The sequence below is a fragment of the Protopterus annectens genome, chromosome 4.part0, assembly GCF_019279795.1.
Source record: "Protopterus annectens isolate FY-2018-M chromosome 4.part0, PAN1.0, whole genome shotgun sequence".
NCBI lineage: Eukaryota > Metazoa > Chordata > Ceratodontiformes > Protopteridae > Protopterus > Protopterus annectens.
This window is the reverse complement of record NC_056733.1, coordinates 354,879,324-354,893,211: the sequence shown is the minus strand read 5'-3', so window position 1 is coordinate 354,893,211 and position 13,888 is coordinate 354,879,324. Positions and strand designations below refer to the sequence as shown.

Genomic DNA, 13,888 nt, shown 5'->3' with positions numbered 1-13,888 from the left:
GGGCAGGGGGACAAAGACTTACATTTGTACAGGTGACCAGCAGAGAAGACAGGTTGGCACATGGTGTGACATGGCATCATCCTTGGTGCTTTAATGGGGAATTAACCTTCCCAGATGACTTATATCTGAATGAATCACTACATTACTGGGGTTGGGAGGGTGGCTTAATGGCTAAAGTGTTTGCCTTACAAACACAAGGTGCAGGGTTTGAGTCTCATAAGGGATAATTGGCTAGGCTTAAAATGGCTCACAAGGGCAATTAGCTTAGTACTAAACTATGAACCTATGACTACATAATCTTGGTTTACATTGATTTTTGGGGTTGGGAGGGTGGCCTAAAGGTTAGGGTGTTTGCCTTACAAACACAAGGTTTGAATCTCACAGGGGGTAATTGGCTAGGCTTAAAATGGCTCACAAGGGCAGCTAGCCTAGTACGAATCTATGAACCTATTAATGCTACCTGCTCAGTGATGGAGGCAGACAACTTTGTATGAGTGCTAACTGCTCCATCGACTTCACTATCCAGTATTAACACTGGTACTGTTAAATGACACCAGGTTCTACTACTCTATCGTGCTACCTCACCTAATCCTTCTGCTGATATAGTCTCCAGCTACTAACACTTCTCCTGCCTACTTCTGAATAGTCCTAAGTGTTCTCTTCCTTATGTTAAGCTCCCTATGCCTTCTCGTTTCCTTCTACTAGGCTTTCTGTCCTAACCATTCTTCCTTTTCTTAAATTGATTTGGCGTACTTGATTATCCTGGCTAGCAGCGTTTCTTCTTCCCGAAGTAAATGCACATTCATCTCAGTGCTGAACCAAACCATTGAGGATAAGCCAAAGAGGTTGCACACACACAAAGCAAGACATGACAAACAGTTTTCCTAAGGAGACCAAGAAATGAAACTACACATCCTTTTTCTTTTGCAATAAGGATATCAGGTGCTGGCTTTCTCCTCTTATCTGGAATGGGGACAGGATCATTGGGTCTCCTCCTCAACTTCCTGGTCATGATGGGTTTCACCTCCATTGAATCTGCAAAAAAACACAAACCAGCACATTAATAAAACTACAATTATACAAAAGTAGCTCCAGTCACAAAATTCTACTTTATTCCATCACTTAAATGGATGCTACTCCTTGTATTACTACAGTTTTATTTAGGTATCAGCCTATAGACCTGATCTGTTCAATATTTTTATTTTTTGTAATTTGTCTTTCTTAAGTTTTAGTTTACAACTACATAATTCTTGAAAATAGATCTGCTGCCAATTTTTGTTTACAGGTATTATTAAATAGCTTTTTTAATCAATCAAACATATTTTTGCTCACTTTTTTTTGACAACATGGCTGAACTATGGCTTCCTTAAACTGCAGGAAACTAGGGACTGATGTTTGGAAACTCATTTTGTACTCACCATCCTTTTTCTGATGGTAAGGCTGAACTCTATCTGATTTACTTGCAAGAGACTGAGTGCTGGTATGGATAAACTCCTTTTTGCACTTCATCCTTTTTTGTTTCCCTGACTTGCAGGGGACTAAGGACTGCCAAAATGACTGGCTCGGGAAGGATGCAGGAAATCTTCTACTGTGCACCATGATAAGGGTGTATGTATGGTGGTTAGAATAACTTATCATCAACCGTAGTGTGAAATGTCATTTTAACAGTGATTGTCATTTTGTGGAGATACTGCAGGTGTCACATTCTCCAATCCCCAACCTTAAGGCAGAACTAGTCCTCCACCTGCTATCCTTATACAGGCTGAGTCTGCAACACTGGATCAATGTGAAATAAACCTGGCATCATCTCAGACTCGCTCCATCCCAGAGATATGACATTCATTACAGAACCCTAGCTAGATGACAATAGCAGTCCTTATCGAGCTGCTGCTGTTCTGTGTGCTAAGAGTCATACACAGTCCTAGAAGGGGAGTGCCTGTGTTGCTGTGACTATTACTTTAAATCTTCACTTCATCTGAATCACATTGATGATGTGGCTGCACCATCACCTCCTAACATGCCCCTGTAAAACATGTAAACCTTATCATCCTCTCAGCCTTTTTGAAGCATTTCAACAGGCATCTACAAGATCTCTTCACTGAACTAGCAGATGTAATCCCCTGCTGGCTTTTTCTGGGGAATTTAATGCCTGCCAACGATGGTGAGTCTTTTGAACTGGCTACAGAATATGCTGATTTTTTGAAAGTCTTTGTTTTACTATAGTTGCTACTTCTGTGATGCAAACATTTGCATGCACACTGGATTCGGTTTTCAGCTGGGTCTTGAAACCAGAGATTTGCTAGCTGATCTAGACCCATTGTTGGACCACTTCCCATTCCACTTCAGGGTTTGACTAGCATCAATTATGCCTCCTGATTTTGAACTGATCATGAGTAAGGACTACAGGACCATTTCATCTGGTTTATGACGCCCTTAATAGAACAGTGTCTAAGTGAAGAAAATGCTGAAGCCCTGAATGTCTTAACACAAATGTGTGTTCCAGTTCTACTGCTTGTTGGCAGCCGTGAACTGACTATGACCTTTACATCATGCACAGACTACACAGGTGGCTGGAAAACCAGTGGAAAAGTAAGCAACTCAAGGAAGAATTTAGTCTGCATGTACACTATCTAGCACACCACACAGATTCCACATAGGAAATCACTACCTGACCAATGATATCAAGGCTGCAACTAGTCTACTGGCAAAACTGTTGTAAGGTGTAAACAGAGTGTACAGTCCAGCATGTCTGACTGCTTGTAAAGTCTTTTAATTCAATCAATTTAGGGAAAAGTTTGTCAGAATCAGTCCTTTTTTTGCAGTATGACCATAGTACACTGTAAGGATTCTACTCTTCCACCTCTGTACTTTAACTTGGCTAAACCTGGATCTGTAGATTACAAAGAGGTCATTAATGCAGTTTCTTCGCTGTAGTCCATTTCTTTGAATCACTGTCTCAATTTACTAGGACATAGCCTTTCTAATTCTCTTGATAGCTTGGGTCTACAGATGTTTTTTTCAGACTAGGGTCATTAAGGCCTCTCTTAAAAATGAAAATTATGTACTTGCCACAACAACAGATCTGAGTTGTCTGACTCCATCCTCCTCAACAAATAGGTCTTCGGATCCGACTGGACCAAACTTCGGACAACCTCACACTTTGCAACCAAACCTTAGGCTCCTTCCCTTACTCATAATCCTCTCCCTCTGATTGCCTCAGATCGAGTTTGTCCCCTTCCTAGAAAACAAAAAAAAAATGCACCCCCCCCCAAACAGGAAATATATTTTGAATAAACCCAAAGAACTCCTGGAATACAATACCTGATAAAAACAAGACCAGGACATCAATAAATTAGTGCGGTCACTCCAGAAACAAGGATATATGACAACTGGAGGGGAGTGGAGGGAAGTTGAGGAGGATGGAAGCACACAACACAAATCTACTGTTATTGCAAGTACACAACTTTTGCATCTGATATTCTCTCTTCCACTCATCCTTAATAAATGGGACTGTGTCCCCAGCTACCATAAATCTTGGGAGGATTCATGGAAGGATATTCTGGAGAATGGCTGAACCAGAAGATGCTCTGAATGAAGACTGCAAGTTCAGTTTGTAGTGAGATATAAAAGGTATGGACATTAAACTATGTAACTGCAGTGCAAATGTCATCAGTTGACACTTTGGAAAAAAATGCAGTTGAGAAAGCAACTGACCTAGCTGAATGAGCCTTATGAGTGCCAGGCAAAGATAGTCCCCTTATAAATATAAGAAATACATTCATATAGTCAAACTGAAATATTTACTTTGGACACTCCTTTACCCAACATTGCCAGGGAAAAAGATACAAACAACTGGTCAGTCTTTCTGACATTCTTAATCTGATACAAATCTGAGTTGTCAATGTACCGTCAACAGATTAAAAATGGGGAAAGAAAACAGGAAGACTGATGGATTGGTTCAGTGAAGATTGTACGGTCGCATTAGAAAGAAAGGAGACATTTTTTTTTCTCAATGTTACCCTGTCCTTGTGGAAAATCAAATAAGGGGGCTTACAAGAAAGGGTGTGAAGTTCCTAAACTCTTTGTGCAGAAGTAATTGCCAGAAGAATCAATGTTTTCCAAGAAAGATATTTTAATTCAACAGTGGCTGCAGGCTCAAATGGAGAGCTCATCAAAGCTTAAAGCATAGTAATGCCCCAGGGGAAGGGCAAGGTCCCTGAGAACAGACCAATAAAGGCAAGTGCTCCTTAAGAAGGTCTAAGCCAACCTCAAAGAAGCAACTGGTGAATGATCTTCTCTGACTTCAAAACTGGAAATGGTTGCCAAATGGGCTTTCATAATAAAATAACTTGCTCCATCATGAAAAAGGACAGCCAGAAAATCTAAAATAGCCTGGAGATGAGCTGAAAATGGACCTATATTCCTACTAGAAACCCAAATTGAAAATCATCTCCACTTGGTCTTGTAGGTTTTTTTGTAAGCTTTCCTGGTCTAAGGTCTTTGTGAGAAGGTAAAAATGTCAAATACTTGACATGAAAGCCTGGAATGTCTGACTATCACAGGAACTGCAGAAACAGTGCAGTTATCTTGAGAGCTTCGATGTTCTGGTAAGGCCTCCTGAATACATGAGAAAAGAGATCTGCAACTAGGTCAAGCACCCAAGAAGGGTGAATGAGATGAAACAAGAGGAAGGGAAACCACACCTGCTGAGGGCCAAAAGAGGGTAATGAGGATTAACATAGTCTTGCTCCACAACCATACTGTCTGTATGAAAATAACATTCCTGAGATGGGAATATTGAAAAGTCTGCCATGCGTGGAGGACTGCACTCATCTCCAGGACTCTGATGTGATGACTGCCTCTGTAGAGGACCATGTACCCTCGATTGTCACTCCCAAGAAATGTTCTCCCCACCACCACCCCAGTTAGGAAGCTTCCATGGTCACCGAGGACTGGGAGGGAAGAGAGAACAAAAGGTCGACCTTGACAAACTCTCAGAACGTCTACCTATTACTGAATATGGTTCCTACACAACTGAGTAGGAGACATGGGAAAGTTTACAGGTTAGCATCTCAATGACTACTGAACTACAAATGTCCACTGTAACGCTCATGTAAAGTATGGCCAGAGGATCTAAGGTGAAGGAAGCTGCTATCAAGTCAAGAATAGGTCTTGCTTGGAGGATTTTGATGGGAGAGTACAGCCGGATGTTGAAGGGTGAGAATCCTTGATTCTGGTAATCTGGCTATCTATCGCTTGGTATCTAGATGGGCTCCAATAAACTCGTATCATTTGGAAAGGCTGAAGCTTCGACTTGGCAAGACTACTCCATACTGGAAAGTAAAGATGCAGCAAAATGTTCCTGGCTTGAAGAAGATTCCTGGTGGGACCAGGCCAGTTGTCCAGATATGGTAACACTTGGGACCCCTGCAGTCTGAGATGAGCTACAACCACTGCCATGCACTTGATGAACACTTGGGAGACTGTGGCGAGACTAAAAGGTGAGACCCTGGACTGGAAGTGACTGGCTCCCAGCCAAAAGCACAAAAACCTCCAGGAATGTCTGTCCATTTTTATATGATAGTATGAATTCTGGAGTTCCATAAAACAACCACAATTATCCTTCCTCAACAAAGGTAGAATGGACTTACTTGTGACCATATGGAATTTCATTTGACTTCCATACTGGTTTAGGTGACTGAGGTCCAGAATGGAGCTGAGGTCCCAGTTTTACTTTGGCACTAAAAATAATCTTGAGTAGAAAGACCCATGGTGGTCTTGTGGGATCTTCCATATGACTCATTTGTCTAGAAGCTTCCATTGTGTGGGTGGGATGTTGTGAAGTTTTCTTGAATGAGGACTGTGATGTCACTGCACTGGCCCAGTAATCAAGGAGCTTCAATCCTCACCCCTGGTAACAGTGAGGGACGTACACAATGGGAGGATGACAAGTATATACACGGTAAAGTGCAATTTCCCTTAAGAGCACACAGACACCACAGTCAGTCTGGGGCTGGTTTCTCCCTATTTCTATAGATACCAATAAGGCTCCCCACTGGCAGAGCTATAGGGTTAAGATCTCAGCTGAGGGGCCAAGCCAAAGCCTCCAGCACCCTCTCTGTCCAACCAGTGCTTCATGTCCCTGTTCGAGTAGCTGACACACGCACTTTGAGATTAGATTTATATACAAACACACACACAGACACACACCTGGGGAAGGTTGGCACAGGTTTACTAGCTATGCCCCCCTTCTGCCCAGACTATAATGTAGTTTCCAATGCTACCAACCTTTACTCATCAGCTGCTATAAGGTCCTTATAAAGGATATCCAATCCTACTGTATAATGTTACTATTATCGAAAGGGTAGTCTAACCAAGACTTGCAAGGCTATTTAGGAGTGGCCTGTACAGTGTCACCAAATACATATGCAAGTACTCTAAGAGCATAAATATGTCTTACAAACATCAACCACAAAGACAAGTTTAAATGCATTTAATAATAAAAGAACAAGACAATACTCAGTAAATCCAACACAGTTACTTCAGAGTTCAAAATCACAGAAAATATTTTAAAACAATACTGTAGGACAGTCTCAAATAAATATAGAAAACATCTAAATGAATCTTTACTATATCCTTTGTCACCTGACTTCAGTTCCCAGGATAAACAGAAACTTAAAATTTAACATGTTTGTTCTGTCTTAAAAATACATATCACTCAGATGTTTGCAAGTCTTGAAAGTCATAAAACAATAAAACACCTTTTACATTTTAAACCTAGTAATTACTTGAATTTCAAGACAATACAAGAACTCCTATCTCTAGACATTGTGTCTGCTACTGAACTGAAAGTGAGAGATGACATCTTTTTTTTTATGGCCCACCTATAAAGTAACTTAACCTCAACTATTCTTAAGTTTTGCAAGTTAATCTTCTAGGTTCCAGTAGGGTATGCTGTGGTTACATTCTTGAAGCTCAGCACATAACATACAGTTCTGTATAAATCATATCAATATTCACAAATGACATAAAATTACTTACAAAATTCCAAATAGCTGGGCTGGCAGTGTCACAAGGGGGATGGGTAAAAAAAGGGAATCGTCTAGCCTTTAGTTATGATTCTCTGCTTTCATACATGTTGAGTGATGGATGTCTAGGCTACGGGGCAAAGAAACAAGTGCCCCCCCTCTCGAGTGCTTCTAGAGTGCAGAAGTTGAGCAACCATTCAGGAGCACTGAAAAGGCCTGCTGGAAAAGGGATCCCAAAAGCCTTAATTCTGCAGGCCACCTCTGCAACAGGGCAACATCCACTGTGATTGTTTCCACTTGTACTTCTGGGGGATTTATCATTTAGAAGCATCCCAGGAAAAACCTTGGGACTTATGAAATCACAATTTCTTACCTCCTTTCTGGTTCCTAGAGAATGTCCATTTAGAGGTAGAAAAGTGTATTCCAACTGCAGATAAGGTCTTGTTCTCTTGCTCACTTTTAGATTGCGTCTCTAACTTTAAGCCCAAACAAGGTGAAATTGTCATAGGGGGTATTAATAGAATACATTTTGAAGTTTTCTGCAAAGATGCTTCCAGGCATGCCAGGAAACAGCTATCCCAGTGCATGCTGCTCTCGACATGCTCTCATCTGCATAAGAAATAAGTCACATAGACATGTTCATAGACTCTAGGGTTGCCAACTGCCCTTTTTTAAGGTTCCAAAGACCCAGAGAGGAATCTGGATAGCTTTTTCATCAAATCCCTCTGAAAATGAGTAACATGTGCCAAACAGTTTACCATCTTAACTGCAAAGGGCACTGAAGCTTAAATATGTCTAGCAAACCTGTCGACACCCTGTTAGAAGGATGGACAGTGCAACTCTTCTCAGCAAACATCGTTTTTGTCACTGCTGCTGCCATGCCACCACCATAGAATCTACTGTGGGACCTTTGCTTCAAAAAGGCCTGTCTTTTAGGGTTGCCACCTTTTCAAATGGCCAAAGTGGGACATTTTCGGGACAAACATCAGGTTTTACAGGCCGACACATACCCACGGTCAGTACAAAGGCTAGAACTTAACTTTTTTGCCTAAATAATAGCTTATTCTTGTAGCATTTTAGTTGCTTATTCTGTTTCTTATAACATTTAGGTATTTTAGACACAGAATAACTGTTTTATGCAACTATTACATAAAATATAGGACATAATTATGTCCTACAATCTCAGGACATTTGCCATTTTTAATATTTTTTGTCAGGACACAACTGCCCAAAGAGGGACTGTCCCTCGCAAAGTGGGACAGGTGGTAACCCTACTGTCTTTAGGAGAAATTATAATTTTGTCTGGCTTCCAGGAGTCCTGTGCAACCACGTCTAGCTCCTTGCATGCCCGAGTCAAAGGCAAATAGACCAGTTTATCAGTGGGAAGGACTACCCAAGAGATAAATGGGACAGCCCCAAAACCTTAAAGGAATACAGATTCTTCCTGGAGGGGGCATCAGTGAACTAACCTCCCTTCTGTCTGAGATATTCAGTGATCTTGCCAAAGGAGACGTCTTCAAGGGGGAACCTGGCGGAAACTCCCCTAGATAAAAATCAGTATCTTCACTGAGGGACTCTGAAGGGAAAATACTTTCAGTGACCCTCACCAATGGGATGCTCTGGGGAAGACTCCAAAGCAGATGGGGAGTCCACAATGTGAACTGCCTCAAGCCACCTAGGAGCTGTCTGCTCCAACCTGACAAAGTGAGGAGAGAGGGCCCAAAGAGTTCAGTGTGCGCAAGGGGGATCCAGAAGGGGAAGGGAAGCCTGCTCCCTAGACTGTGAGAGCACTCTCCTGAAGTCCTTGGAAAATGACCCAGAGACAGGTCCCAATGCCACCACTGTACTTTCCAAGGTCCCAGACAAAGGCAAGCTAGGAGAACCTATCCAGCTTGGCTCTGATGCCAACACTGAGTGGTCTATACCCAAAGCACTGAGATGAAGGGACTCCTCTGACAATGTTGGAGTCAACCTCGACCCCACAAAGCCAGCCCCGACCCCTCTGAGACCCACTGAGATCACAGGCACTCAAGAGTGGAATGGGACAAAGAAATGGTCAGTGTCAATGAAGTCCAGTCCTTCAGATTCAATGAGAGGTGACGGCAAACCCCAGCATTTGCTCAGATCCAGGCATCCCAAACTTGAATGCCGTATCAGAAAAGGAGTAATGAGCAAGTCCCAAGGCTCCAACAGAGGTCAGAGCCAGGAGAATCCAACTGGATTTGGGCCCTCAGAAACTTCCTTATCTTTCTTTCCATGTCTGCTTCACAAAAGCTCCAAGAGGACTGCAATGATCTTTCAGATGACACCGATGAAGGGGGTCTTGGTAGCTTATGAAAAACCATTTCCTGCAGGAAAGGTGGTCTGAGCGTAGGGTTTACCGATACTGAAGAGAACCTAGGCTCTGGGAATGAAGTAGGGGATTTAATCCTGACAATCTCTGGAGTCAAGGCCAGATGCAACAGTCTAGGGATCGTCAACACCAGACTAGATGGACGCAAACTTTCCAGAGAACATTTCCTTAAGGAGTCCTTTTACTCAAGTCTTTCCTTGTGCTATTCCTTGTCTTTTCTTTACTTTTCTTCCTTTTACTTTTATCAGATTTCCTTGCTACCAGGGAAAGAGACAAGGAAGACTGTGAAGGAGAAACTTCTCCCACTGTTGCAGGGAGAAACCCTTAAGAGCCAGTTTGCTGCATCTTTCTGTGATATCCCTGGCTCCAAATGTGGCACAAATAAAACACTCCATGTAAATGAGATGTCCCTAAACAATACACACATTTTATGTCCACAAGATATGCATGTTTTGAAACCAGTGTTTCTCTGCCATCTTGAAGAAAGGGGAAAACCCAGAGATTAGCCACAAACAAAAAACAGTAACAGCACCACCAATAAAAAATAGCCACAAACCACAACAAGCAGCAGAAAAATTTCACTTATCTGACAACTATAGCAGTGAGTCTAAACATTTGTGTCTGAAGCAAACGAGCTGCAAATCATATCTGACAAAGACCCTGCTCTAATGGACCTCCTGCATATCCACAAAACAAGCAGCACCAAAATTACCTGTTCTAAAGACTTAAATCTTGCCTGTGATATGAATAGGACCTGCTGGAGAGATAGGTATGTACCCTACAGACTACCCCATCTATGGAACAGGCTCCCCATCCATGTGAAGCAGAGTTCCTCCCTAACCCAATTCAAGTGCAACCTGGACAACTGGATGGAAAACCAGAAATGTATCCCTGGTTTGGCACCAATGTCTCTAAAGGACACAGGTAACCTGTAAACAGTTTATCTCCCAGGCCCATGCTTACACTTATCAAGGGTATCAGAACTGGTCAGAGATTTGGGATGCATGACTAGGCTAAAAAAGGCCCTTGTGGTCGTTAGCCTAGTAAACACCTATGAACTTGAGGTAATCTAGTACAAGGAAGAGTTTCTGAGTTATAGGAGGAATCTCAACCTTGAAGACCAATTCATTGAGGATGGACGGAAGAGACGAGATCAGATCTGAAGGACTGAACAGTCCAGAGAATTATCAAACCACCTCTAATTTTCCCTTTATAGGGAAGGTATGAAGAAGACGGATTATGTACAGACATATTCTTATTTTACACCCCCCCCCCATCCACAAAACAGTCTGACCTTTGTCGGTCTGGCTTTGGATCATGGCACTAAGACAGAAGACAAATGCACAGAGCTTCCTTGATTTTGTCAATGCCTTGGAACAGCTAGTCGATACCACCACAAGGGGTGATAATATCTTGGATTTGGTATTAACCAACATGAGTAACCACTGCAGGATCTCTATAGTTTCATCCTCTCTAGTAAGATCCGACCACAAATGGGACACTTTCAAAGTCACCATCTCCCCCAACCCCCCTCCAGCTAGGGTCAGACATAAAAACTTCTCCAAAGCTGACTACAGCCTCCTGAGGGTTGGTATAAAAAGCTTCACAGCCCCCTCCCCCTTTGTAGGAACTGGTATCAATATCCAAAACTAAACCAAAGCACTATACGAGCATTTCTACAGATGCATGGAATCAGGAATACCTGACAGGACTAAATCATCCTCCACAAGGAAGAGTAAACCTGTCTGGTGGACATCTGCAATAAATAAACTCTATAACAAAAGGAAAAAATTGCTGTCCAAGACCAAGAAGGAGCAGGTGCCCAACTGGAAGCAATGCCGCCTTAGCCTGAACAAGGAAATAAGAGCACTAGTGAAATTCTCCAAAGCAAATTTCGAGTCTAAATTGATCACATCTACTAGAGACAATCATAAGGCCTTCTTCACAAATGTCGGCAACCTCAAAGGAAGCACTCAGATCTGTTCAGAACTGGTTGTCAAGGACACCACATATACAAATGCTGTAGATATAAGCAAACTCGCTGGCTGACAGATTCAACAAAATCTTTACCCCTCTGTCCCCCATCATTAAATCAAGACACCACAATACCTGCCCCCTTCCCCTTATACATCACTGTTCTCTAAAGGCAAAAAATGCAGCCTCCATGGGACCAGATAACATCCCAGGCCACATCTTATGTGAACTCAGGCAGGAACTTGCAGCACCATTAGGTACCCTATTCAACCAAAGCCTAAGTACTGGCTTCATCCCAACCGAGTGGAGAACAGCTACTATCATCCCTTTACATAAAGATGGAGCGTCCACCGACCCGGAAAATGATAGACCCATCAGCCCAACTAGCCTGATCTGCAAGGCCATGGAACGGATTATCATGGACCTAATTAACAAGGACATTGGCGCCCTCCATACACTTGATCCCACACAGTTTGGCTTCAAGGGGAGATAATTTCTGCTAAATTTGGTCAACTTCTTTGAGACAGTCACCAAGCCATAGACGAGGGGAAGACTGTGCATACTACCTACCTTGACCTGGTCAAAGCCTTTGACACTATGCCCCACTTGGGCATAATAGATAAACTTCCTCAACTAGGCATCAATCCATATGCTACCAGATGGGTAGTAAACTGGCTCACTGATAAAACCCACATAGTCAAAACAGGTGAAGCCACCTCGTAACAAGCGGCATGTTCCAAGGTTCGGTCTTGGGGCCTCTGTTATTTGGGATATACTTTTCTAAGATGCAGGCCAAAACCACTGGGCTATGAATGACCAAGTTTGCAGATGATTGCAAGCTGGCTGCTGTCATCAATTCCCCTAGTGATGTGGGCATCCTCCAAGAGGGTCTCACTCAGACAAATGACTAGTGCCAGAAACATGGCCTCAAGCTGAATACCAAAAAATGCATCATCATCCCCTTTGGGGAATAGTGACTTCCCCACAAATTACCACATTAATAACAACGTCCTAAGTACTCAATCAGTCGTGAGGGATTTGGGTACCCAGGTTGATAGCAACCTGACTTTTGACCACCATGTTGTTTCTGTTGTATGGAAAGCCTTCTACATGGCCCACCTCATAAGTAAGGGTATCACATCCAAGGACAAGGAGGTCATAACATCCCTGTATTATTCTCTTATAAGGCCTATTATTGAGTACAACGCACCTTCTGGCATGTACCTCGCAAAGCACATGCAGCAGTGGAGAGACCACAGAGGTTCCTCACTAGAAGAATCCAGGGTAAACATCTACCATACACAGATAGGCTAAAAGCCCTATCCCTCTACTCAGTTTCATACAGACTACTCAGAGGTGACCTGGCATACAAGGCGATCACGGACCCCACGAGTAACCTGCATGCATGGCCTCAACCTGGTCTGTGACATCAGCAAGACTTGTTGGCAGGTCAGATTTGTCTCCCAGAGACACCCCCCCCCCCATCTGTGGAATAGACTCCCTCTCCACATCAAGCAGAGAACCTCTTTACCCCTTTTTAAGCGCAACCTGGATAACTGGATGGGAAAGAGAAAATATACCCCTGGGATTCCACCCATGTCCCTGCTGGACAGGGGCAATGGGTGCTGATTTGTCTAAACATGGGCTAAACTCTTGGCTACGTTTATAAGGGCCTCATAGCCTAGTAACCTCCTATGAACCTCCTTTGATCCTTAAATGGGTTGCAAATTAACTTCTTTTTGTCAGAGATCAAAAATTACATTCAGTTCTGCAACTTAAATTCTACACCGCTTTCGCCATCAGTGTACTTGATTGTTTTACTTCCTACCTTATGGGACAAATGCAGAGTTATCTTTTTGGGGGTTCATTCATCCATAAGCAGCGCTCTAGAGTCTTGGGTACTAGCTACAACCCTTGATTTTGGTGTCACTGTTAATCGTAATGTTTATGTTGGCACTTAAAAAGATAATTTAAAGGAGAGCTATATTTCATCAATCAAAAGCTGATGACACTCCGCTTCAGTTTTCCTTTACTAAGGAGAGTGAGCCTGACTTAATCTCACTTGAAGACTTCCTGCAGTCTATTTTAAAATAGATGATAGATAACCAAATTCGGCTTAATACGTATTAAACAAAGACTATGCCTGTACATAAAAAAATATACATCCTTTATGCCTTCCTATCCTTTCCCCGATATAATATTTGGGGGAGAATGTTTCCCAAATCTGAAACTTCATACCATCTTCAAACTTAGCTAGTGGTTCACACACCAGTAGTATCAATACAAGACTACTGCAATGCCCTTTCCCTTGGACTGCTGGCTGGTAATCAGGCATAGGCTTCAGTGGCTTCTGACTGGGAACGTGTATGTCTACCACATTATATTGTTGTCTTGCAGGATCTGCATTGGTGGCTGATTTGTGCTAGATCAGTTTAAAATGTATTTCTTACATTTTGTGTTTTGCACATCACTCCTGTTTAAAGAACTGCCGATCCTCTACATCGCTTCTAGCTCCTTCATGTCATTAAGTGGG

At 42.6% G+C, this 13,888-nt stretch overlaps 1 protein-coding gene across 2 annotated transcripts in view; it reads right to left on the bottom strand.

Annotated features, from left to right (window-relative positions):
- The window catches only part of SUDS3 (SDS3 homolog, SIN3A corepressor complex component), a 1,220,864-nt gene that overhangs the window by 502,974 nt on the left and 704,002 nt on the right, over positions 1 to 13,888 (bottom strand). For both annotated transcript variants that reach the window (XM_044068332.1, XM_044068334.1), the window contains one exon: positions 940 to 1,035. In XM_044068332.1, the coding sequence (XP_043924267.1) occupies positions 940 to 1,035 (96 nt within the window). The remainder of the gene's footprint in view (positions 1 to 939; positions 1,036 to 13,888) is intronic.